The sequence below is a fragment of the Herpailurus yagouaroundi genome, unplaced genomic scaffold, assembly GCF_014898765.1.
Source record: "Herpailurus yagouaroundi ecotype Mexico unplaced genomic scaffold, PumYag 159, whole genome shotgun sequence".
Taxonomy (NCBI): domain Eukaryota; kingdom Metazoa; phylum Chordata; class Mammalia; order Carnivora; family Felidae; genus Herpailurus; species Herpailurus yagouaroundi.
In genome coordinates this window covers 30,005,552-30,031,048 of record NW_024412400.1, presented here as the reverse complement: position 1 = coordinate 30,031,048, position 25,497 = coordinate 30,005,552, and the positions used below count along the sequence as shown (strand labels likewise).

At 49.9% G+C, this 25,497-nt stretch overlaps 1 protein-coding gene across 1 annotated transcript in view; it reads left to right on the top strand.

Annotated features, from left to right (window-relative positions):
• RAB6B (RAB6B, member RAS oncogene family) overlaps nucleotides 1–22,941 on the top strand; it is a 61,723-nt gene extending 38,782 nt beyond the window's left edge. Inside the window, exons 3-8 of the mRNA XM_040480230.1 lie at nucleotides 10,816–10,869; nucleotides 11,065–11,170; nucleotides 12,758–12,869; nucleotides 13,941–14,034; nucleotides 16,840–16,906; nucleotides 18,469–22,941. Coding sequence (XP_040336164.1) covers nucleotides 10,816–10,869; nucleotides 11,065–11,170; nucleotides 12,758–12,869; nucleotides 13,941–14,034; nucleotides 16,840–16,906; nucleotides 18,469–18,533 — 498 coding nt within the window. The 3' untranslated portion in view covers nucleotides 18,534–22,941. The remainder of the gene's footprint in view (nucleotides 1–10,815; nucleotides 10,870–11,064; nucleotides 11,171–12,757; nucleotides 12,870–13,940; nucleotides 14,035–16,839; nucleotides 16,907–18,468) is intronic.
• The last annotated feature ends 2,556 nt before the right edge of the window (nucleotides 22,942–25,497 follow it).

Sequence of the window (25,497 nt, the reverse complement as noted above, 5' to 3'; positions counted from 1 at the left end):
AAGTTCTTGTTTTGCTCCATCCTTAGAGAGCTGACTTTTGTTGTCCTTGTTAAAATGCAGATGAAGTTCCTCTTAAGTGGGCTCTGCTGAGCTATTATGGCTAATGACCGTAAGAGTCTGACAATAGGAAGCCAGACAGGATCTGACCCCCACGCAAACCCAATGACAGCTTCAGGGCACAGTGACAGCTTGAGAAATGAAGGGATTTCAGGGAGCAGAGGGAGCACAGCTGAGTAGTCCAAGTAGAGGCTTTGTAGTAAGGAAGACTTGGGTTCGAATCCCGCTTCTGCCACACAGGTCACGTGTGTGGCCTTGGTTTCCGAGTGACCCTTAGTTTTCTTATGAATAGCACCTTCTGTATACATGGGCATCTCCCTCTGTCTGTCACCCCAGGTAGGGAATCTGCCTCTCCTTCTGGATGCCACAGCCTCCTCAGACTGATTACAGCACAAGCTCAGAGTCTAGGAGGTTGTTTGCAAACTTCACTGCACAAATGAGTTATCTGTAGGCTTGTCTGGAATTCTGATTCCCTGAGCGACACCCCAGAGATTGTGATTCTGTGTGTCTGAGTGGGGGCTCAGGAATCTGCATGTTTAACAAGCTCCTGGTGTGGCTGTAAAGCAAGTCGTCTGTGTGCTGCATGTTGAAAAATCACTGAATCACTGGCCAGTTGGAGAGACTGATGGGTATGAGATCTTTCCAGTTCCATACAGAAACTGTTAAATGAGGGGCCCTTGAGGCCAACCTGAGGGCTCAGAAGATGACTTGCAGAACATGACTTACAGGGGAACTGAATCTGAATAGGTTTGAACCACATGGAAGAGCATTCCAAAGGAAGGAACAACATTAGATAAGGCACAGATACACAGAGTAACTTTGTGTGTGTGGTGTCTTGACCAGAGGATTACTACTAAAGGATTAAGTAAAAGCTGGACATAAGGGAAATGAGACCAGAGAAAGTGAGGGGCAGGCCCTGAACAGTTTGTAAGCCAAGCTGAAGTGATTGGACTATCTCCTAGGGACGGTGGGGGAGTGAAGTAGTCAGATTTATGTTTTAGAAAGAGCCTGGTGCTGGATGAAAGACTAGTTATAAGGGGAGAGCCTGAAAGGCAGAGAGATCAGTCAGGAAACGGTTGAGGTTATTCAGATAAAAGAAGTTGGAGGTCTGTACTGGGGCAGTGCTGGTGGGGGTGGTAAGAATGGAGAGGCTAAATGCTCAGGGGGCAAAGTCATCAGCTTGAGGATTCTTCTGATGTGAGGGAGTGGACGAGAGAGCAGCTGAAGAGCAGGGAATCGGGAGGGCTTCCAGAGGCTTCGGCACTGGAGTGGTGGAGTTGACTTTCGGGGAGGGAGGAAAATAGAAGCTGGTTTGGAGGGATATGATGGGCTCCGTGTGGGACACACCGTGTCTAGTGAGATGTCTAGTAAACAGTAAACAGTAAAATGGATACCTGGATCTGGGGCTCAGGACAAAAGTAAGGCCTGGGATGTACATTGGAAAGCTGTCGGCACATCCTGTTTGAAGCTGTGAGAAGAACGAGGTGCCCTGACACAAGCAGGGAACACCAGCATTTTAGGAACAGGGAAAGGAAGAAGTTCCTGCAAGAGTTCAGTAAGGAACAGCAGTTAGAGAGGCAGGGAAGCCAGAAACAAGTCGTGTCATGAAAAGCAAAGGAAGAAAGGGTGTCCGGGAAGAAGATTGGTCATCAGGGTCAAGTGCATCAGTCGGGGATTGGCTCAACAGTGTCCTTATAATTTAGAGGGGCGTCTGGGTGGCTCAGTTGGTTGAGTGTCTGACTCTTGATTTTGGCTCAGGTCATGATCTCATAGTTGGTTAGTTTGAGCATGGAGCCTGCTTGGGATTCTCATTCTCTCTTTCTCTCTCTCTCTCTCTCTCTCTCTCTCTCTCTCTCTTTCTGTTTCTTTCCTGTTCATGCTTGCTTACTCTCTCTGAATGAATAAATAAATAAACAAACAAACTTAAAAAAAAAAAAAGAGTGTCCTTACAATTTGGAGATGAAATGGCACCGGGCAATGGTAGCAAGTGTACTTTCAGTGGGCGGAGGGCAGAAAGTGGACCACCCTAGTCAAGTAGGAGGTGGGAGGAGAGAAAGTGGAGACTGGGTTTGGGGTCCTTTTCCAGTAAGCCTACCATTTGAAGAGAGCTGAGAGAATGCCAGATGGCTAGGGAGCCACTTAGCAACAGGGACATGAGAATTTTGAGAATGCTTCTTGGACAAAAGGAAGGAGCAGAGCATGGAAGGTTGAAAATACGGAAAGGAGATGGCTGAGAGAGCATCACCTGGGAGGAGGGGGCCAGGAACCAGGGATCTGCAGAAGCTTGCTTTGAACAGGAAGAGCAGACATGCAGAGCCCAGAGGGATGTGGGGATAAAGCTGGACACTTGTAGACAACTTTGCAAATAACCTTTTCAACCCTGGCTCTGCTTCTTCCAGCTGTTGACACTGGGCAAGTAACTTAACATCTCTTCTACTCAGTTTTCTTATTAAAAATTTTTTTTAATGTTTATTTATTTTTTTGAGAGAGAGACAGAGCACAAGTCAGGGAGGGGAAGAAAGAGAGGGAGATACAGAATCTGAAGCAAGCTCCAGGCTCCTAGCTGTGAGCACGATATGGGGCTTGAACTCATGAACTGTGAGATTATAACCTGATCCAAAGTCGGATGCTTAATCGACTGAGCCACCCAGGTGCCCCTTTTACTCAGTTTTCTTAGCAGTGACATACAAATACTAAAGAACATAACTCATAACATAGATATCAGGATTAAATTAAGTAAGGCATGTAAAGCACTCTGTACAATAGCTGGCTCATGATAAGTAGTCATGTTTAGTCATTGTTACAGTGCTTACCAGTGTTGTTGTATTAAGGGTTAAATGCAAGGAATTGAAGTAGTTTATACCTAATGTTGTAAAGTAAGATTTGAGACCATTTTCTGAGAGGGAGCCACGCTGAGGATGGAAAAACAGGGGAGAATGTTATGAACTATTGCTGATATGGATGCAAATAGGAGGCAAAAGCAAGTCACATGTTTGTTTGTTTTTTTTTCAACGTTTATTTATTTTTGGGACAGAGAGAGACAGAGCATGAACGGAGGAGGGGCAGAGAGAGGGAGACACAGAATCGGAAACAGGCTCCAGGCTCTGAGCCATCAGCCCAGAGCCTGACGCGGGGCTCGAACTCACAGACCGCGAGATCGTGACCTGGCTGAAGTCGGACGCTTAACCGACTGCGCCACCCAGGTGCCCCTCAAGTCACATGTTTTTATATTTACCCATAGATTTACCATTTTTGGTGCTCTTATATTCTTTAAAGATTCAAATTTCTTTCTGTAAAAGTTCCCTTTAGCCGATAGCATTTCTTATAATTAGGGCCCAGTGGTGGCAAATTATCACAGCTTCCCCTTATTTGAAAATGATTTGCCTTCATTTTTGAACAAAAGTTTCACTGGCTATTGAATTTTAGGCCAACATGATGGTGGTGGTGATGCGGTTTCCTTGAAAGATGCTTTTCTGTTGTCTTCTGTCCTCCATTGTTTCTGAGGAGAAATCGGCCATCATTTTTGCCCTTATTCCCTTGTGTTCAACGTGTCTTTCCATTCTCTGGCTACTGTCAAAGTTTTCTGTGTATCTTTGGTTCTGGCAGTTTGACTATGACATGCTTACGTGTGGTTTTCTTTGTATTTTTCATGTTTTAGGTTTGCTGAGCTTCTTGGTACCATAGGTTGATGTTTCTAATCAAGTTGCAGAAAAGTCTGGCTATTAATTTTTCAAAAATGTCTTTGCTGATTCTGTCTACTCTCTTTTTGAGACACCAATTGCATGTTAACAGATCACTTGATATTGTTCTAGAAGTTCTGGAGACTGTATTCATTTTTATTGTATGTTTTTTCTCTGCGCTCCAATTTGAACAGTTTATTTTGTCCTCTCAAGTTCACTGACCTTTCTTTTGCAGTGTTCTAGCTGCTGTTGTACAAATCCAGTGCATTCCAGGTATTGTATTTTGTAGTGTTAAGATTTTTGGTTTTTGTTTTTAGAATTTCCATGTATCTCTTCAAATTCATCATTCGTCTTTCCCTTTATATGTTTAACATATTTATAACAATGATTTTGAAGTTATTCTCTGCTGTTCAAACATCTGGCTCATTTAGGGGTCTGTTTTCTTGATTATGGCTTGAACTTCCTGCTTCTTCACATGTCTAAACCTTTTTATTGTATAGCAGACATTGTGAATACAGGCATACCTTAGAGTCCCTGCAGGTTTGGTTCCAGGCCACTGAAATAGAGTGAATATTGTAATAAATGAATCAAATTTGGGGCACCTGGGGGCTCAGTTGGTTGAGCGTCTGACCTTGGCTTAGGTCATGATCTTGCAGTTCATGAGCTAGAGCCCCACATTGGGTTCTGTGCTGACAGCTCAGAGCCTGGAGCCTGCTTCGGATTCTGTGTCTTCTTCTCTCTCTGCCTCTCTCTCTCTCTCTCTCTCTCCCTTTGTCTCTCTCAAAAATAAACATTAAAAAAAGAAATTATTTTTTTGCTTTCCCAGTTCACATAAAAGTTATATTTATATTATACTGTAGTCTATTAGTGTATAATAACATTATTTCTAAAAAATAATGTAGATATCTTAGTTTAAAAACCTTTATTGCTATAAAATGCTAACCATCATCTGAGCTTTCAGCAGGTTGTAATCTTGCTGGTGGAGGGTCTTGCCTCAACGTTGGTGGCTGCTGACTAATCATAGTAGTGATTGCTGAAGCTGGGGATGACTGTGGCAATTTCTTAAAATAAGACAACAACAAAGTCTGCCACGTTGGTTGACTCTTCCTTTCACAAATGATTTCTCTGTAGCATGTGATGCTGTTTGATAGTATTTTACCCACAGTAGAGCTTCTTTCAAAAGTGGAGTCAATCCCCTCGAACTCGGCCTCTGCTTCATCAACTAAGTATTATGTGGTTTATCCAAATCTTTTGTTGTCATTTCAGCAGTCTTCCTGGCATCACCAGGAATAGATTCCGTTTCAAGAAAACACTTTCTTTGCTCATCCATAAGAAGCAAGTCCTCGTCCGTTCAAGTTTTATCCTGAGTGCAGCAAGTCAGTCCCATCTTCAGGCTCCACTTCCAGTTCTCTCGCTGTTTGCACCACATCAGCAGTTCCCTCCTCCGCTGAAGTCTCGCACCCCTCAGCGTCATCCAGGAGTGCTGGAACCAGCCTCCAAACTCCTCGTTAATGCTTACGTTTTGACCTCTTCTGAATGACAAATGTCATTAATTGCATCTAGAATAGTGAATACTTTCCAGAAGGTTTCGATTTACTTTGTCCAGATCCATCAGAAGAATCACTGTCTATGGTGGCTATACCCTTACAAAATGTATTTCTTAAATAAGATAATAAGACTTACAAGTCAGAATTACAACTTGATCCTTGGGCTGCAGGATGGATGTTGTGTTAGCAGGCACAAAAACGGCATTAATTTCCTTGTACATCTCTATGAGAACTCTTGGATAACCAGATGCATTATCAATGAGTAGTGGTAATATTTTGAAAGGATCCTTTTTTCTGAGCAGTAGGTGTCAACAGTGGACTTAAAATATTCAGTAAACCGTGTTGTGAACAGATGTGCTGTCATCCAGGCTTTGTTGTTCCATTTACAGAGCACAGGCAGAGTAGGTTTAGCAGAGTTCTTCAGGATCCTAGGATTTTTGGAATGGTAAATGAGCACTGGCTTCAACTTAAAGTCACTAGTTGCATTGGTCCCTAACCGAGTCAGCATGTCTTTTGGAGCTTTGAAGCCAGGCATTGACTTCTCCTCTCTAGCTATGGAAGTCCTAGATGCCATCTTCTTCCAACATACAGCTCTTTTGTCTACATTGAAAATGTGTTGTTTATTGCAGCCACCTTCATTAATGATCTCAGATCTCCTGGGTCACTTGCTGCAGCTTCTCTATCAGCACCTGCTGCTTCACCTTGCACTTTTAGGTTATGGAGACAGCTTCTTTCCCTAGACCTCATGAACCAACCTCTGCAGGCTTCCAGCTTTTCCTCTGCAGCTTCCTCCCTCTCTCAGCCCTCGTAGAATTGAAGAGAGTCTGGGCCTTACTCTGGACTAGGCTTTGGCTTAAGAGAACGTTGTGGTTGGTTTGATCTTCTCTTCAGACCACTCAGACTTCCTCCATATTGGCAGTAAGGCTGTTTCATTTTCTTATTGTCCATATGTTCGCTGGAGCAGCACTTCTAATTTCCTTCAAGAACTTCTTGGCATTCACAACTTGGCTGTTTGGTGCCGGAGGCCTAGCTTTTGGCCTGTGTCAACTTTTGACATACCTTCCTCACTAAGCTTAATCACTTCTAGGTTTTGATTTGAAGTAAGAGATATGTGGGGTGCCTGGGTGGCTCAGTCAGTTGAGCGTCCGACTTCGGCTCGGGTCATGATCTCACGGTTTGTGGGTTCGAGCCCCACGTCGGTCTCTGTGCTGATAGCTTGGAGCCTGGAGCCCGCTTCGGATTCTGTGTCTCCCTCTCTGCCCCTCCCCCGCTTGAGCTCTGTCTCTGTCTCTCAAAAATGAATAAATGTAAAAACAAAAAGTTTTTAAGTGAGAGATATGTGACTTTTCCTTTCACATAAACACTTAGAGGGCACCGTAGGGCTATTAATTGGCCTGATTTCAATATCATTGTGTCAGGGAGGCCTGAGGAGAGGGAGAGAGATGGAAGAGTGGCCAGTCTGTGGAATAGCCAGAGAATACACACAACATTTATTAAGTTCACTGTCTTATATGCATGCAGTTCATGGCACTCCAAAACAATTACAATAGTAACACCAAAGATCACTGATCATAGATCACCATAAAAATATAGTAATGAAAATTTTGCAATATGAGAATTATTAAAATATGACACAGAGATACAAAGTGAGCAAATGTTGGAAAATTGGCTCCAATATCCTTGGTCTACATAGAATTGCCATAGACCTTCAATTTGTAAAAAACAGTTATCTGCAAAGTATAATAAGGTAAAGCATGGTAAAATGAAGTATACCTGTAATAAGTTGTAGGAGATTCTTGGATTGTGTTACCTTCCTCTGAAGAGTGTTGAGTTTTATTTTAATAGGCAATCAAATTATGGAGAGCTCATCTTTTGGGGGGAATAGGAGTAGGGGTTACTTACCATGTTTAAATTTTGTTAAGACAGGTCTCTTTGGGTTTTTCCCTTAGTCCTCTGGCGTGACCCTTAGTCCTGAGATGATACCCTTTCTTCCAAAGCCAGCCTTTCTGGGTTTCCCATGGAAAGCCTGAAATGTTTCCCAAGTCCTTATAACTTATATAACTAGGCAGTTACCTCAGGGGAAAAATTGATGAAATATAGGATCTCACTTTGTTCTCTTTCCTTCCTTCAAAGATTGTAACCCCTCCCATTTTATGCCTACTTTTGATCACTCTTCAGTGCTTAAAAATTACTTGTATTTTTCCACAGTTTATAATAGTTATCTGTGGGATGGTTCATTTGATAAAAACTACTCAGCCATTATTGGAAATAAAACATAGGAATATATTTTTGGGCAGAGCTGATAGTTCAGTCATTCCCAGGGACAGTGTTTGTGCTTTGGCAAGAATCTGTACAGCTGTTGGAGGATCTGCTGTGGCTCAGTAGCCTGGCTTGGTGGGGACAGAGTGGTCACTTAAGGAACCAGATATTTCTCTGCTGTGGAAGAACCATGAGAGTGGGACTAAAGGTGGGAGAGAGCTGAAGAGGTAGGAAGTTGGCTTCTTCCAGCCTTCATTTCCTCAGTACCACTGATGTGGTCAGGCTTTTGTGAGGGGTGATTGGAGATAAAGTATGTGGCTGTCCAATAGTGGGTGTTTATGATTGTGGAGGCCATTGAGTTGAGCTTTGCCAAGGCTTGATCCAAATGGCACAATTCTTGTCATGTCATCTGGTGACTTTTCAGTCCTTCATGGAAGCAGAAGTGCCTTGTTCCCACATGAGGTAAATTGGAGTTGTCATTGTTACACCATAATCAAGAATATCACCATCACATCCATGCTGCCTACCTTTGAGGGATATGTTTCCCCATGGTTCTTTGCTCTATTGGTTAGGCTATTGTTAGTGTTAAAAGAAACCTAAGATAACAGTAGCTTAAGTAAAGTAGAAGTTCTTTTCTCTCTCACACAGTAGTCTGGGTGTAAGCAGTCTAGGGCTATTGAGGTGGCTACTCTGGGTCAGGGACTCAGGCTTCCTCCATCTTGTTGGTCTGTCATCACTACTCTGTCACCTTCATCTGGATGGGCCAATATGACTCAACACCACCCACCTTCGTTCCAAGCCACCAGAAGAGGAAGGAGGGCAGCTGTGGGCATGTCAGCCTACCCTCCCCCCCCCCCCACCGCCCCCAGGAAGGACCCATCCCGGAAGATGCATCCATCACCTTCATATCCCATTGACCAGAATTTAGCTCCCCACCTGCAAAGGAAGCTGGGAAATACCATCTTTATTTGGGGGTAGCCATGAATCCGTGTACACATCTAGAGTTCTACTACTAGAAAGGGAGACTGTAGGAGAGCCTGGGTGGCTCAATCAGTTAAGCATCTGACTTTGGCTCAGGTCATGAGCTCACAGTTCATGAGTTTGAGCCCTGCATTGGGCTCTGTGCTGATAGCTCAGGGCCTGGAGCCTGCTTTGGATTCTGTCTCTCTCTGTCTCTCTCTCTGTCTCTCTCTCTGTCTCTCTCTCTGTCTCTCTCTCTCTCTCTCTCGGTTCTTCCCCCTCTCGCTCTCAAAAATAAACATTAAAAAGAAAAAAATAAGGGAGACTGCATATGGGAGGATAGCCACCAATCCAAGGTCATGTACCTGGGTTTTAGCTCAAGGGTCACTTTACAGAAGGAACCTGGCACTCCCTGGAGAGCCAGTGGAGCACTGATGAAGTGAGAGATTTCCATGTGGTTGGCACATTTCTCCTTAAGGGTATCAGAAGACAAGGACTGTCACTCTAATGTAGATCATTTAGTGGATGTTGTGTGACTTAAGGAACATGGCTGGGTCCATAAGCTACTTGTCAATTCCAGACTTGTTCCCCAGTGACTACACCAGGTAGGAAAGGTGTGCCAAGCTGAGGTAGAAAGAACCCAAGTGATACCAGTGTTTTAGTGCTGACCCTTCCAGCTTCACCCATGACTAGTAAAGTCACACCAGACGTGCCCTGGTCTTTCATCTTCAAATTAAATTTGGGTTTGGATTGAATTGGGGTATGTCTAAGGTGTGTGGCTAGCACCCATGTTCTAGAATTGTAAGATTCCTCAACACTCCACAGCTTTGCATTAAAGCAACCTTCCATGGGGATGCAGCCACTTTAACTTCTCTGTAGAATTGAGTCGGAGGTCTGAATGTACGGGTACCTGGCATGCTTGCAGACCACCTGGGACCTGCAGACATGGGTTCTGTTTCCTTGGGCTTCCCTGGGTTGTGGTCTTTGTAATCAGAAGTCACTGCACAGCTTCCCATACAATTAAGCTTAATTTTTAATCTTTATTTTTGTTTCAAAATGCTCTATTTCTGCCTTTAGAACTATTACATGTTCATTGTAGAAAGTGTAGAAAATAAAGGAAAGTATAACAAAGGAAGCAAAAAAAAAATTACCCGCAATGTTGTTACTCATACTGGAATTATTAAGGCTTTACTGTAGTCCCTTAATTTTAGTATCTAAGAAAATATGAAAAATACTTATGTCTCTATTTCAGTTCATCAAATTGGGATCATACTATTCTATATACATGATGTTTACAACCTGCTTTTTTTCACTTGACCATTTCCTCAAATCCTTAAATATTTTCAAGAATCTGATTTTAAATGACTGCCAAGGATTCTAATCACATGGATGTACCACACTGTACTTAATCAGTGCCCTGGACATTCAGGCTGTGTCTGAGTCTTCATTATTGTTAACTACATAGCAGTGACAGCTCCATTTCACACGGACAACTTCTTAGCTCCTATCATAGATGCTATCATAGCTCCTATCGTAGATGCAGGTGAGCTCAGAGAGGTTGGATGGCCTGCCCAAGGCCACACAGCAAGTGAGTGATGGGTCCCTGCCATCTGGCCACAAGGCTGACTGCACCCTGCCCAACTGCCTCTCCCCAGTGCCAGGAAAGAGAGGGCATAGGTGTGGCATAGGTGTACTGGGGACGGTTGGCTCCTAATGTGTTGGTTTAGGTAGAAAAGAGTCAGCGTGGTTTCCCCAGGACATGCTGTTCGGGGTGGTTTGTGATGCCCCTGAGGAAAGCCAGCTGACCACACAGCAGCAAGTCGCCCTGCGCCCACTCCACTCCTGCCTGCTGGGGGCAGTGATGAACCCAAGCCTGGGTGCCTGAGTTCCAGGAGCCTCAAGGGGAGGCTGTGAGAGTGGGAGGCAGGTGAGGCCAAGCGGGCTTTGGCAGGGAGACCACTCAGCTCTTGCTCCTCGAGGCCCCCACCCAAGGAGGGCAGGAGATACGCCTGCCAGTGGCCTTGATCCTGGGGAAGCCTTCTCACCTGGCTCTGTCGTCCCCTGCGCAAACACTTTTGTCACTTCCTGAAGACCCGTCCTCATTCTTACTTGGCACCAACCCGCTTCCTCTGAGAGGGACCACTGGGCTCACTGTCGAGTGCGGGGGTGGGGGCAGAGACAGCAGAGCAGGACCCGCCTTAGGCTTGGCATGGGTATCCCCTCTTTTGCTGGCTGTCACCGCCTGGATCACTGGGCTTTTGCCCTTAACTGACACCTTTGAATTTTAACCTTTGTTTGCTTTTCTCTAACAGGCAACCATTGGGATTGACTTCTTGTCAAAAACTATGTACTTGGAGGATCGTACGGTGAGTGCCAGACTTTAGAACCAGAAGGCTAGGGAGGGCCTGCCTCGGAGCCCGTCACCGGGCACCACTGAGAGAGCCCACGCCTGCCCCAGAGTTGGCAGTGCCGGTGTCACAGAACCAGGGCCTCCCCCAGCCCCCACCCCACCGTGAAGACGGCACTGAACCCCTTGTCCACGGTCCCACCCCTTGTGACAGGTGCGGCTGCAGCTCTGGGACACGGCCGGCCAGGAGAGGTTCCGCAGCCTGATCCCCAGCTACATCCGAGACTCCACGGTGGCCGTGGTGGTGTATGACATCACAAGTGAGTGTGGGTCCTGGGGGCAGAGGGAGGGTGGCTCACCGGGGCTCCAGGGCCTGTGTGTGTGTGTGTGTGTGTGTGTGTGTGTGTGTGTGCGCGCGCATGAGCACACATGCATGTGTATGCCCACCTGTGTGCTTGTCTACTGACTGCAAGAAGACAGGTCCTTAGTGGTGGGGTGAGTTGCCTTCCAACACCAGCATGTGTCCACCTCCCCCGACTCTCCTGTGTACAGGACTGAGCTGGCCCTGCTCAGAGCAGGGGCCTCTATGTAGAACTGAGCAGAGATGCTCAGGAGGCTGGCCCTACTCCCACCTGCCCTCCTTGGCCCTGACGGCCAGAAAGACCCTTGTGGAGTGACTTCTGTGTGTGTGTGTGTGTGTGTGTGTGTGTGTGTGTGTGTGTGAGTGACAGGATGGGAGCAGACACTGGTCTTTGGGCCAGTCTGACCTGGCAGCCATGGTTTTACCAGCTGGCATCCCAGCTCCTCACTGGGTCTGCTGGAAGGAGAGGCCAAGTGGGGCTGGGAGAGCACTTCTCACAAGCGCAGCTCTCGTAGCCAGAACAGCTGTTCTTGAGAGCAACTGCACAGTCCCGAGGGAGGCCCGTCCCGGGGGGCCCAGGGCAGGTGCAGAGCTGCAGCTGCCCTGGAGGGTGCAGCAGAACACACCCGGTGAGCCCTTGTGCTGTGGTCGCGCCGGTGGCGGGAGGGCACCCTGGGCGCCAGCCACAGCACTGAGATCACGTGGGGAAACATGTGCGTCCCACTGCTTCCAGTCGAGTCCGTGGTCCCTGGCTCTGCCCGGCCCTTCTTTCCATCCCTCCCTGACTACAGGCTCCCCACCTACCCTGAATACGGGTGAGAGATGGGGCCTTCAGCCTGGGTTTGTGCAGCCTGACGGGAGCAGGGGAGAGAGCAGGCTGGGGTAAACCGAGGCTTCCCGAGATAGGCTGCCTCCCCTCAGCCCCTCAGATGTGTGCGCCGCCGAGGGGTGGACATCACCCTGCAACTACTCCCCACGTCTTCTGACTGAGGAAAGGGCTGCCCTGAAGCGGACTTATCTCTCATTGCTCTTGTCTCTCCTGGGGCCGCCTTCCCCCCTCCTGCTCACAGATCCTGAGGGTTCTCTTTGGAAATCTGGCCTTTCCCGAGCCAACCTGAGCTCCCCTCAGTGGGAAGCCACTCGGTAGGGCCTTCCTCCCCAGGGGCTCCTATGGTCCCCCTGCCAACACACACGCTTCCAAACTCAGCCAAGTCCAGTGTACCCATTTCTCATGCTCTTCTCTGAGCCCCCAAAGTCAGTTCCGATTCTCAGGTGGGCCCGTAAAACCACTAGTCTGTGTAGCACATTATGACAGTGACCTTCCAACAGGGTGTCTTCCAGGGAGTGGGTCAGCCACATGAGGGTCTCTGCAGGGCCCAGAGGCAGCAACTCCACAGACGCATGGGTCCCCAGCCTGGAAGGCCCAGACCCAGTGGTCTGGGTATGAGGATGCACAGTCCCCCTCCTTCCTGCTGCCCCTTCCCACCTTCCCCCTCGCCCCGCTCGGGCTGGCTCTCACTCTGTTGTGTCCCCACTCTGCCTCCAGATCTCAACTCCTTCCAGCAGACCTCGAAGTGGATTGACGACGTCAGGACAGAGAGGGGCAGCGATGTCATCATCATGCTGGTGGGCAACAAGACGGACCTGGCAGACAAGAGGTAGGTGTGAGGTGAAAGGTGCAGGGTGCTGGTGGGCCCGGCCCACCCTCCACTGCTCCGCAGCTCCTCCTGGATAAGGAGTTCTGGGATGGCGTGAGTGGCGAGTCTGTGCTTCTGATCTGTCCCCATGCACCTGGGGCACTGGAGGCTCCAAGAGCACCTGGTAGACCCTTGCCCCACAGTGTCTCAGCTCTGAAGCCCCACCTTCCACTGCCAGTAGAGACACTGCTCTGAGGGACGTCTGCATGGAGTGGTCTGGGGCCTGGCCGTGGCCACAACACAGCTGCAGACAGCAGTCCCTCAGGCCTCCGTGGGCTTCTGCTTGTGCTTTGTCTCTGCCCGTGAGATGCCTGCGCTGGTGTGAGGGTTCTGGTCCCCAGGTGTGAACATGCAGAATTTCCTGTCTGTTGCTGTGTCTGGTTGGGTGGGACACTTCCTCCAAAGAGGCTGCTCCGTGGCTGCCTCCAGTGCACAGACAGGGCTGACTTAGGTGCCACCTGTGTGCATTCGTCCACTTATCTCATGGGACCTGACTCAGTCAGATAAAGCAACGGGTCCTGGACTATGAGCTTCGTGAAGTGTGCACAGAATTATCTGACTCAGAGCCCGCGTTATTGGGGTCCTGTCCTTGACGTAAGGGGAATGAGGTTCAAAGCACAGGTCTGTTGTTAAGTAAGCCCTACGTATGAGGTTGAGGCAGTCACTTCTAACCTCACTGTCCTCCTGTGGAACGGGGACTGTTGACACTACCCCAGAGGCGATATGTGGCTCAGAGTGCTTTCTAGATGTGGCTGCACGGGATGGTGGACCCTTGGGGGGCGGGCAGGTATGGGAAGGCCCGCTGCCCGCTGCAGGGCCTGCTGCTGAGAGGGAAGGCACTGTGGAAGGAGAAGGGGAGAGCTGGTGTCCAGCCATGCCCTGTGCCCTGTGCCCTGTGCCCTTCGTGCTGGACGGGGGCCCTGGATCGGAGCCCTGTCCCCAGGGCTGACTAGTGGGCCAGGCCCTCCTCATCTCAGGCTGCTCCCTCTGCCTCTACCGGGGGCTCATTTTCCCCCCTCCCCTCACTCGCAGGCAGATAACCATCGAGGAGGGGGAGCAGCGCGCCAAAGAACTGAGCGTCATGTTCATCGAGACCAGCGCCAAGACTGGCTACAATGTGAAGCAGGTAGGATGCGCCTGGCGCTGAGTCCAGCCAGCCGGGCCACAGGGCCACATCACTCGTGGGCCTGAGGGGCTGGTGACCAGGCTGGGGCAGGCAGCCTGGGCACTATAAACCCCACCTAATGGGAAACAAGCTGACAACCTTCAGAGCTGGGAAGGCACACAAGAGGGAAAGAGTGCTCGCTCTCGGGGGGAGGGTGTCTGCAGTACGTGATCATTAGCCACTATTCAGGCAGCCAGTTGCGGGGCCCCTGTAACATGCTGTGTGTCCAGCCACCAACTTCCAGGTGAGAGGAGCAGCATTTCCCTGGCATCTTGCCTCATTTGGGAAGGGGGTACAGGAAATTCAGTTCAACCAGTATTTTGGGGTTCATGGCCTCGTGCTTGGCAAGTGCTCGGGGCTGTGCAGGGCCGGGTGGGCTTGGAGAAAGGAGTCCGCCCATGGTGCGGTTGGAGCTTGCAGGAAGCGAGGCTTGGGAAATTGAGCCCATCAGAGAAGCCATAGTGGGGGTTACTCGCCTCGCAGCAGGGGGCTCCCTAGGTCCCCAGACCCCCAAGGAGTCCACCGGTGGGAATCAGCAGGTCAGCGGACTTGGGTGGGAAAAAGCTACCCCTCTGTCTTCACCGACCTCTGACTGCTCTTCAGCCCTTCCTTCAGCAATGAATGCAGGCAACAGGACTCCGTGATGGGGGCAGTGCCTGTGACTTCATCACAGTAGACATCCCAGCCCTGTTCTTGTCACCTTGTGGTGTGACGGGTCCCTCGGCCTTTCCCCACATTGCCACTGCAGTTCAAGGGGTTACTACGGGACCTGCTGCCAGCTCTTGCTGTTTAACATGCTCGTGGGGAAGCAGATTCGCTGCTGTGTAACAAACTTGTCTTTAGAGATTTTATAAGTGTATTTCAGTTCATTTTTAAACTCCTGTAGAACTGATGTCACACACTTACAAGGAGCCCATAGGCTTCAGCAGACTGCCAGAGGGGTCTTTGGTTCAGGAAAGGTTAGGAGCCCCTGCCTTCAAGGAAGAGAGGGCTTGAAGAGGTGAGGAAGGAGAGTGTTGCAGACAAGGGTAACCCGTGAGCGCGGGTGCCAACAGGAGGGGTGCTGCGGCATAGGGAGTGGGCTCAGTGAAGAGCATGGCTCCGCAAGGGTGTCACTTCCACCCTGCCCCCCGACCCCAGCAGTGCCTGGGAGCGCTACATCAGGCTGTCCATGCAGCAGCCGGTCTGGATGCAGTGACGGTTCACCCGACATGGATGGTGCCCGGAGTGTCCTCGTCATGGCTCTGTTCACGCCCATGCCCTTCCCACCACTGCTGTGGCATCTCCTGGAGCAGGGGCTGCCTGTCCCTGGAGCATGTAGGAGGCACTGAACTGCTGCTGTGTGTGGCCCTGATGGGAAGTCATGGGCGGCGGGGAAACCACAGACAGCAGTCCATAAGGCGGGTAGCTTCTGCCCCAGGGGTCAGGCGCAGGGAGATGCTGATGCCTCTGTTATCTTACCATGCTCTGGAACCCAGATGATGGTTTAAGCAGGAGTTAAATGTGGTCTGTCCAAACCCCATTTGGTTCAGGAGTCTTCATGCAGTGCAGACTCCTGGACTCTAAGCCTGATTATTTCTGCTCTCAGAGACCCCACACGGCACCCCAGGAGGTTCCTTCTAGCTGCCAGTTTGGCTGGTGGCAGAGGCTGTGACCATTTTGACAGGCAGAGCAGGGCTGCCTGGGGAAGACCATGAAGGAAAGCTCCAGAGGAGCGACCGGGCCCTTAGCACCCTTGCTCACTTCTTCCTGCCCGACTTGGGGCCTCCTCTGCGGCCTGCCCAGAGGGTCCCATACGCCGCCAGGCCCACCAGTGACTTCCCTACTCGGGTCCTCACCACTGTTGGCCCTGCCACCAACCTGGGTGCTCTCATAGAGCTGGGCTCTAGGGTGAGACCATGAACAAGACCTACCTTATCTCACTTGAGTCTCCGGAGTCGGTGTATGTGGTGGAGGAGAAGGGGGTGTTATCTTCCGGTGCCTTAAACTTCTGCTTTGTGCTTGTCACCTCCTAGGTTCCATGCCTGCCGCACCTGACATCCCCACGCACCCATCCCCATGTGCACACATGCATGCACACGGGCGTACACACCACACACACACAATTCTCCCTGTGCACTTACGCAGACTTACACAGAAGCCCCACATGTGCACACGCCCTACAGACATTCCCTCACACACTTACACAAATTCACAGATACCGCACATCCACATACTCCACACATATGCCTCCACATACAGCATACACATCACACTAACACCCACACCCAAACCCACAATGTCACAGTCTCACTCCTGTGTGCTCTTCTCTCAGAATTCTCTTTCCGATGTGACTGTGTGGCCCTGGCTCCCAGTACCCTTCTGCCTTGATGCCTGTGGACTCCTAGAACCCCCTGAGGAGAGGGTCATTTGTCTTGAGGGCAGGTTAAAAGTTGGTGCCCCACATGGCCAGTGGGACAGGAGCCCACCTAAGGGCCTAGATTATTTTCTGCACTGGGGCAGATCCCTCACAGTCACCATGACTGATACACAGCTCCTGGTGACCCATGGCCAGCCTGCCTGGGTGACAGGCCTGCCAGGGCCCAGACCTGTGACAGGTGCTATGGGCAAGGGAGAGAGGTTAGGTGCAGCCCCTGCCCTCCAGGGCACAGTTAGCAGGACAGACAGGAAAGCAAGGCCCGGGGTCAGGACAAGAAGAGGCAAGAGGGTAGAGACGTAGCTGTGGGGACAGGAGGGATGGGTTTCATGCTGCATCTCCCCCTCCAGCTCTTCCGACGTGTGGCGTCAGCTCTGCCTGGAATGGAGAATGTCCAGGAGAAAAGCAAAGAAGGGAGTATCCTTTTCCTTTGATAAGTGGTAAGTGAGTGAAAGATGCCGGAGAAGCCATTTATCCATTGATGTATTCACTTAGTATTTTAGAGCAGTGGGAGAGCCTCGCCTCGTCTCCAGCCCATCCTTCTCTGCTGGTGAGTATGATGTGGGGCCTCCTCTGTGCCAGGACAGGGCTGAACTCCAAGGGCTGGAACACCTCATCCAGCTCTAACAGCCTAAGCTTCTACTTGTAAAGCAGTGGGGGATTGGGTAACACAGGGATGTGAGTGACAGTGTAGGGCGGGGAGTGAAAAATAGTAACTCTGCCCATGTTTACAGTGAACATCACTTTGTATTTCATGGATACAAGTAGAGTGTCTGCTGCGCAGGAAGGCCGTGTACATCCAGAACATGGTTCAACCTGCTCTACCTGACACACTTCCTACCACGTCCTGCCTGCTTCCTCGGCCCAGCCCTGCACAGCCCCATAGTGTCCACTGCTCTGTGGGACAAGGTCCGCGTGCCACTTGCACGGTCTACCCCAAACCTCAGGTGACACTCAGAAGCTGAAATTGAGATGCAGAGAGGTAGTCTTGATTTTTCCCAGTGGGAAGGAAGGCAGTTATTTATACATACTCTGCCATGTTACAAAAAAAAGAAAGTGTTCATGCGTATATACACAAGATAAAAACGTATTTGCGTACACACACATAAGAAAACTGAGATGTAGGAAAAATCAGAGATAAATGAATACTCAAAATATACGCCATGGCCAAAAAGTGGCAAGGAGAGAAAAATGTGACCTTTAGAAGAAGCATGGCTCTTTATAGTACTTAAAGCCAAAAGAGCCCCTCCCCTAGTCCTTAAGCAGGTGCCACAGAAACATCCCGGGACGCCTGCAGCAGGCCTCAAAGCGCTGCCCGGGAAGAGGCCTTCTGTGTGGTGATCAGGCCAGTGTGGGAGGAGTGGCAGGCTGGCTGTGCATCTTGAACCCATTCCTCTGGTGGTTCTGATCAGTGCTCCTCCAGCCCACAGCCCCCGGGCACCCGTGGGAAGGGCTGGAGAGGGGGCTGTGCTGAGGCCCTGCCCCGGGGAAGTGGCTTCCCCCGGCAGCATCCTCAGAGTCTAAGTGACAGGCTCTGACTAGAGCCTGAGGGGTCAGTGTTGCTGCGAGGGACTAGAGCGAGGCACACTTAGCCCCGTGCTAAGAGATGGAATCCATGCCTGGCCAGCGGGCTGTCCACCTCCAGTGCACATCTATAGGGTGGGATCGATAGGTAAACAAGGCTGAGGCACTGGTCACCAGGAAGGCTTCTGAGAAAGGGCCTCTCTTGCTTGTGTTTACAGTCATCCCACAGCCCAAATGAGCTTTGCTTCAGGTGGGTAGGGGTGAGGAATTGTATGAAGAAGGGGGGTGGGAACTGGTGACCCTGCATCCTTCCTCCCCAGGCCAAGCACAGAGCCAAGTCCCTAGGTGTTTGTGGAAAGACAGAGGATCTGTGTGGGGCAGCTGAGGGATGCACAGGGACATGAGCCAGGGTGGTAGTTTCTCTGAGTCATCTTCCTTAGCGCAGCTCCCTGCAGTGATCGACATCAAGCTGGACAAACCCCAGGAACCCCCAGCCAGTGAGGGCGGCTGCTCCTGCTAATGCAGCCTGACCTGCCAGCTTCCTTTGACACTACTCGCTTGTTGTGTTGCTTCCTATTGGTTAGCTTCCTAAGGGGGGTGGGAAATGAGCTTATCAAGATGGGAGGATTTTTCTTTTCTCTCTGTCTCTAGGAGTAGGGTGGGGTGGGGAGGGAGGCTGGGCATCAGGGATCACGTCACTCTTAACAGCTGTTAAACAACTATTTTTTGGTTTGGTTGTAATATATTGTACTTTATTAAGATTGCCAAAAACTGTTAAAATTTAAAAAAAATTTAAAATCATGTGTATACAACTTTTTGCCAGATAAAAATGTAGTCATTTTTATTTAAAAGATGTGCTTTTTGTTTTTGTATATTTGTAAACTTACAGAGAACCTTTTCCACACACCTCCTCCTTCCTGTCCTCTTTGAACCGTTAATCACCTCTGCCCTCCTCCCATCCCAGCCCAATAAATTCCAACAATTAACTGGGCAACTTAATTAGGCTCCAATCCCAGACCCTACCAAACAGGCCCTACCTGGTTAAATCAAACACTGAACAAAACAGCCTCTGAAGAGGCAACTTTTAACTCTGTCCTCCTTCCGTGGCCAGAATGAGACATTAGCCATGGTCCCGAGGTGAAATTAAGACCCTGTGGACAGCAGGGAGCCCGGCGGCAGGCCTCACTGGAATTACTCCTGCCTCTCCTCTCCCCTCTCTGAAAAGCCCTGAAGGGGGTGGAAGGCACTTGCCACAGGCAACTTGTGTTCTCTGTGGTCCACTCAGTTATTGGCAGATCAAGAGGTCATCGGAAGGATGAGGTGCTGTCGGCAACCGTGGGCTTGTGTCCATGTGTGGTTTATAGCCTTGGGGCACCGTGTGTGGTTCTGAAATGTTCTAACCAACCTTCCCATCATTCAGCCCACAAGTGTGGGTTGACTCTAAGGGAAAGGCAAAGAGAAACTCAGTGTGTGCCACCCTGAAGCCTTCCTCTTTGGACGTCTGGGAAGCTAGAGCCTGTATCACACGGTATTTGTCTGTGATTGAGGAAGGGAGGGTGGACTGCGGTACCGCCACCTTGAAGATGCATGTGCAGATCCTCGGTTGCTGATACTATTGAGTGCCGTTCTGGAAAAGCTGACCTGATACATTTCTGCCCCACTGGCATAATGCAGGTGTAATCTTTGTGCACTTACCTTTGTGGCTATCGTAGCAGCACTCTGGTTGCCTGAGGGTACTGCTGAGGCGGGGTCTCTAGAAGGCTGCCCAGAGCGCCGTCCTTGCCATTTTGACTCTTTTCTGAGAAGGGCTTAATCCTGAGAACCTGTAAAATCTCTGAAGAGAATTCTAAGTAATGTAACCCCATTTGGCCAGCATTCCAAATAGACCCACACTTACTGAACCTGCACCTGCACAGAGCCAGGCAGTAGGCAGAAACTCTGTCCCCACTTGGTAAACCCTACCCTTGAGGCTGGCATGGACTCTGCCTCCACTGCTGTGCGCATGTCCTAGGTGAGCTAAAGGACCATCTGGAAGCGGTAGGAGGTGCACCTCCACAAAGGAGAACTCTAAAGTTGTTGCATTAGAACTTCTCAGAAACTAATCCAAAATGGCAGCCGAATTAAGTGGAGTAGAGCCTGGCAGGACTCACTGATATTTGTCTTGTGGGCCTGCCACACACTTTCAGTTTAAGGAGACTGTATGTCAAAGCTGATCTTTAGAGAGGAATTGATCTTCAGGTGAAGAAAAGAGGAAGCAGGATTCACATTGAGCTCTTCTAGTAGGCAAAGACCGATGTATGAACGTAATTCCGATGTCATGTGTTTAGTTTTTATATGTGTGTACATAATTATATATAGAGATAGACTTGTGTATACACCTTCCACACATTCTCACAGAGATACATGTGCTCAATGTATATTCTTGTTTTTCCTGCTCTCAAGTTGGAACTTGCATTGTGATAACAGTTTTGGAAATTCAGAAGTACTGCAACGTGTTGAAATAAGAAATACTTAATATTGTCAAAAAACTTGTGATTGTCTTGCCATCAATAAACTAATGCATAGATGTGTTAAACTACAGGCAAAAACAGCCATGGGAATATGTGCACCGTATCTCTCTATACTTATATGCACAGGTGTGCACGCCCATGTGGGCCAGTACCCCCCCACCGTGGCACACCCCCAAGTGGTGCTTGTTGGAACAACAGAGTGCTTACTTACCTCGTGAGAATTTCTAGGAGTCCACATTACAGCACCTGGCCTGGTTGGCAGTGAGGGCCATTGTTTGTGGCCTCTGGGACAGCCCCATTTGCTGGGATCTGCATTGGGTCCCAGTGAATGGATGTATGGTGGATTATAATTTTCTTGGTACTAAAGAGTAGCTTTTCTTAAATATTACTGTAAAAACAGAGTAGAAACTCAGTTACCTTCTCAAGTGCACAGTTTAAGGCACCACGAACATTTTTTCTTTCCATCACAGCCTAGGAGCAGTAAGAGATGCAGATGTCATTTGGCTCGATGTGGCCTCAATGAGCCGTGCCTTCCTCACACATACACAGGGTCCTCTCTCGAGTCCAGACTCTCCCTAGCCCTGCGGCTTCTGAGGCAGGGGCAGTTGTCTCCTCTCGTCCTCCCATCTTAGTGGTGCCATGCCATCCCATGACGCTCCCTCCCTCAGGCCTGGTTTCCACACCTCACTCTCTGGTCTCTTGGGGCAGCCAGATCTCTCACACAGACGTGGGTTGGTTCCTTGGCTCTAGTTTTGAGCAGGTGCCATCAACGTTCTCTTGCCTGTAGATGGTATCTTGACTTGGAGTTAAGGTTCAATCATCAAATGGCCAGATTCCCTTGAAGAAGAGGTGATGAAACTGCCTCTGCATCCCTAGTGAGTGTTACATCCTAAATCCAGATGGGCCAGCACGAGGCAAAGCCGTCGTTCAGTCCTTCTCCCTGAGGACTAGCCCTCACCTGGGAGACGGCCAGGGTCATTGTGTTCAGGCCCCCTTTTTCTCTTTTAATTTGGGGGTCTCAAAGAAAAGCTGGCAGTAAAGCTCCTATTCCACAGACATCTGAAAAGAGCATGAGATGCAGGAAGCAGAAGGCATATTTATAGATGTACACACACGCCAGAATGAAGGTGTGACATCAGCAGCTTGAGTGTGTAGTCCAAGGTTAGCAAGCTGGGTGATTGTGAGCAAGTCTCTTTGGGTCAAGAGGCCTCTCTGCCATCACTGTCCCCACTCTCTTCCCGTAGGCACCCTCAAACATCCTGAAACACTCCTGGGTCTGAGGAGCAGTGGCCAGATCAGTTCAAGTGTCTCAGGCAACAGAAACCAGGATTCAAATGTCAGCAGCTAAGTGTACAGACATATCTTGAGTGCAACAGCTCTGTCCTCCTGATGGCAAGGCGGTGCTGGGCGTCCCTGCCCTCAAGTACCAGGTGTGACAATGGCACCGCTGGCTTCGGTGTCCTGCAGGTAGAGCAGCCTCATTCCTTCACACGGCAGAAGGCAGGTGAGGATGTCAGGAAGTGAGAACAGGTAGCCAAGGACGGAGTCCGCTCTGAGCCACGTGAGGGGTGACCTAACAGAAGTATGTCTTTGTGCAGCGACCAAGCAGGGCCGTGTGCTCTCTAGTCTCCAGACTACCTCTCCCCAGGCGTGGGAGGCGTCGCCACCCAGCAACAGCAGCATGAGGCAGCGGTCTCACAGGCACCCTTCCTGCCTCACAGGCAGGGAGACAGAGGTGAGAGGGCGACTTGCTCGTGATCACCCAGCAAGTCAGAAGCAGTCAGGGCCAAGGTGTCTCCATTCTTCATCGCCAACTTGTGTGTACAAACGTGTGCACTTGCACGGGAAGGGCTGCTGTGCATGGGGGCTCCTCAGACCAGCTCTTCTCCGGTTAGCGTGTAAGGTTCTGTCCAGCGTATCCGAGCAAGCTGGGAAAGAATGCACATACATTTCACGCTCCTCCATTGCCAACAAGGCCCGGTCTCCAAGTACGTTCTGATCGTCATGGGCGCCTGCAGACCAGGGCACCCTTTGAATTTTTGTTTGAGATGAACTATTTAGGTGTTCCAAAACGTTGGGCTCTCATGTGTAAACTCTGCTCTAGAGCCCTACGTGGCTGACGCTCCCCGCAGGGCATGGTTTCTCCTCACAGTGGGGTTTGGGAGCTTCCTTCCAGTGGGAAGGCTCCATACACGGAAGGCTAGCCAGCATCGCATGGTGTGTCGACTTGTCCCCTCACTTTCCCTCCCCCATCTCCTTAAAAGTGGTTGGCCACGAGGAGCACAGAGGGTGGCGTTTCCATCTTTTACTGGCTCAGCAGGCGTAAGTGGCCACATTGACTTTACATAAAACTGTGTAAAATGTGGAAGATTCAGCATGTTGATCAAACAATAAACTGTCCTGATTCTCAACACAAAACCTCCTGTCTGATGTTTCTAAGTGGTGCAGTCATATATGGGGTGTGGGGTGCAAAAACAGATTTCTTCAAGTGCCTGCTCCACAAAGACCCTCTTCTCCTCTCTGGGCACTGGGCCCACCACCCAAAGCCCACTGCTTCTTCCTCCTCTTGACCTGGGTCCTCCACATACTTGGAAGGGGGAAAAGCAAGGCACACCGATGAGGTTAAAGCCACACTCATTTCCATGATCTCCACTCTCCCTAAAGACTGATGGAAGGGAAAGCCCCAGGCAGCACTGAGACTCAGGGGTGTGTCACCCCTGGTCTCCACTTACCATGGCTGGGGGTTTGAAGGGTGGGTACAGGGACTGAATCTCTCTTCCTTCTGATCATTTCCAGAAAGCCATTTAAAGAATTTAAGGTGGGGCGCCTGGGTGGCTCAGTTGGTTGAGTGGCTGACTTCGGCCCAGGACATGATCTCAACGGTCTGTGAGTTGGAGCCCTGCTTTTGGCTCTGTGCTGACACCTCGGAGCCTGGAGCCTGCTTCGGATTCTGTGTCTCCCTCTCTATCTGCTCCTCCCCTGCTCATGCTCTGTCTCTCTCTCAAAAATAAACATTAAAAAATTAAAAAAAAAAAAAAGAATTTAAGGTGAACCATAATCATTCTTGAGGTGACACCAAGCAGCCACAAACAACCTCCCACTCCTCCTGCACTAAGTAGAGAATATCCTTGAGAGGCCCCTTCAGGGCTCAGTCATCTCTAGACTAAAAGATGCCTTGAAGGCCATGACAGTTGTGGGACCAATCCAAAGAGGACACAAAGGCCAAGATCAGGCATAGAACTGCCCCAGTCCGAGAATGCTGGGATTCTTAGAGTACCAGGTCTCATTCTTGTTCGAGTTCAATTTCACTACATATCTTTTCCCTTCAAAAGTTCTAAAGTTTCTGGAATATCCTCTAATCTGCCACCTCAAGGAAGGTACCTCTAAATTAGGAGGGACAGGAAATAGATGTCTCTGCCCACTAAGCCTAACTTTCCTGGCTGCCAGATATAAAATGTGAGGTAGAGGAGGTACAGGGGATGTCAAGGGGCAGAGGCCTGACGACAGCCAAAGTGCACACACCAGATGAAAGCCAGAGTCCAGCTGTTCTAAGACCAGAAGCCATTTCCCAGGATTATAGTGCTCAGGGTGACAGGACTTGAGACAGCAAGGGGAAGGAATAATCTCCCTGAGGAGGACACAGCATTTACCCACACGGCCGTCCGGCACCCCTCCCCTTGCCAGGTGAAGAGAGCACAGCTGGGGCTCCCCAGACACCAATGGGAAGATTACAGAGCGCTGGTGAACGACCTGTCTAAAGTGCCCCACATGGCACTGAGTGATGCTGCGCAAGGTGGCCTTCCTTATCACTGTAGCTGTATTGGTGTCCAGTGAGCAAGAGTGGAGAAAGGAGCTTTGGTAATCCTTTGCTAATCTCAAATGAAAAACTACCAAAGTAAGTATACTGATACACACAAATATACCAAAAATACCACAAACAAAAACACGTATTTCAGTTCAAACATAATCTTAAGTCAACAGAACGTCAGCACCTCGCACATTAACAGGACCACAGGGGGACATTGGGATCCCAGGAGGTGCCGAGACAGAGACCGTGGGAAAAGAGAAGTGGCAAACCCAGGCACTCCCCACTAACAACAGCTGTTGTTGGCTAGGACCCCAGCAAACTGGCAGGTGCCTGGCAGTGGAGGGGCCCCCTTGGAAAAGGGCTTGAAAAAAGAGCTGGGATCAAGAACAGGATGGCCAGCCCCCAGAGCCCCCAGAGCCCCCAGTCCGTAGTGTGCCCCACACCTTGTGGAAGACTGCATGCCAGGAGCAATGGCGGGCCCAGGGCATATTCATCGCAGCCACCCCCCTACAATGGCATCTCCCGCGGCCTGCACCTCTCCCTCATCAAGGAACAGGATCATTCATATCAGGTGGCAGCCAGCCTGGGGGCAGGTCTCAGTGCCCATACACACCCAGTGGCTCAGACACTGCTATGTTCCCAAGAAGGAGCTCTTTCAAGCCATGACTGTCTCATCTGTGACATACAGTTGTGCCTTGTCTGCCAGCCCCCGTGATTGACATCTCTTTCCACTCTGGCCACACTTGCCTCCCACCTCATGAAGAAATGGCTGCAGGGCCACAAGAGGATACCAACAGAGGAGAGAACACATGTGACCTATCAAAACTCCTACCCAGCACCCGAGGGAAGTCCCCTCGTGATCTCATCCTGGCCCAAAATGCACAAGAGTGGAATGACTGTAGCGCAGGAGTAGGAAGCAGGATGAGTGCTTATTTCATCCTGTTAGAAGAACTAAACAGGGCTCATGGCCCAAAGACTTAAAAACAAAACCTACTGAAGGGTGCATGTGATACTCCAGGGCAGAGGACTTCTGAGGGTGTTCCTAGGAGCCCACGTACCTGGTAAAGCATATACTAAGTACGCGGATTCCTGACACCACACCAGATCTGCCGCTGAATTGAAAGTTTAGGACCAGGATCCTCAGAAGGGCTAACAAGCAGCACGGA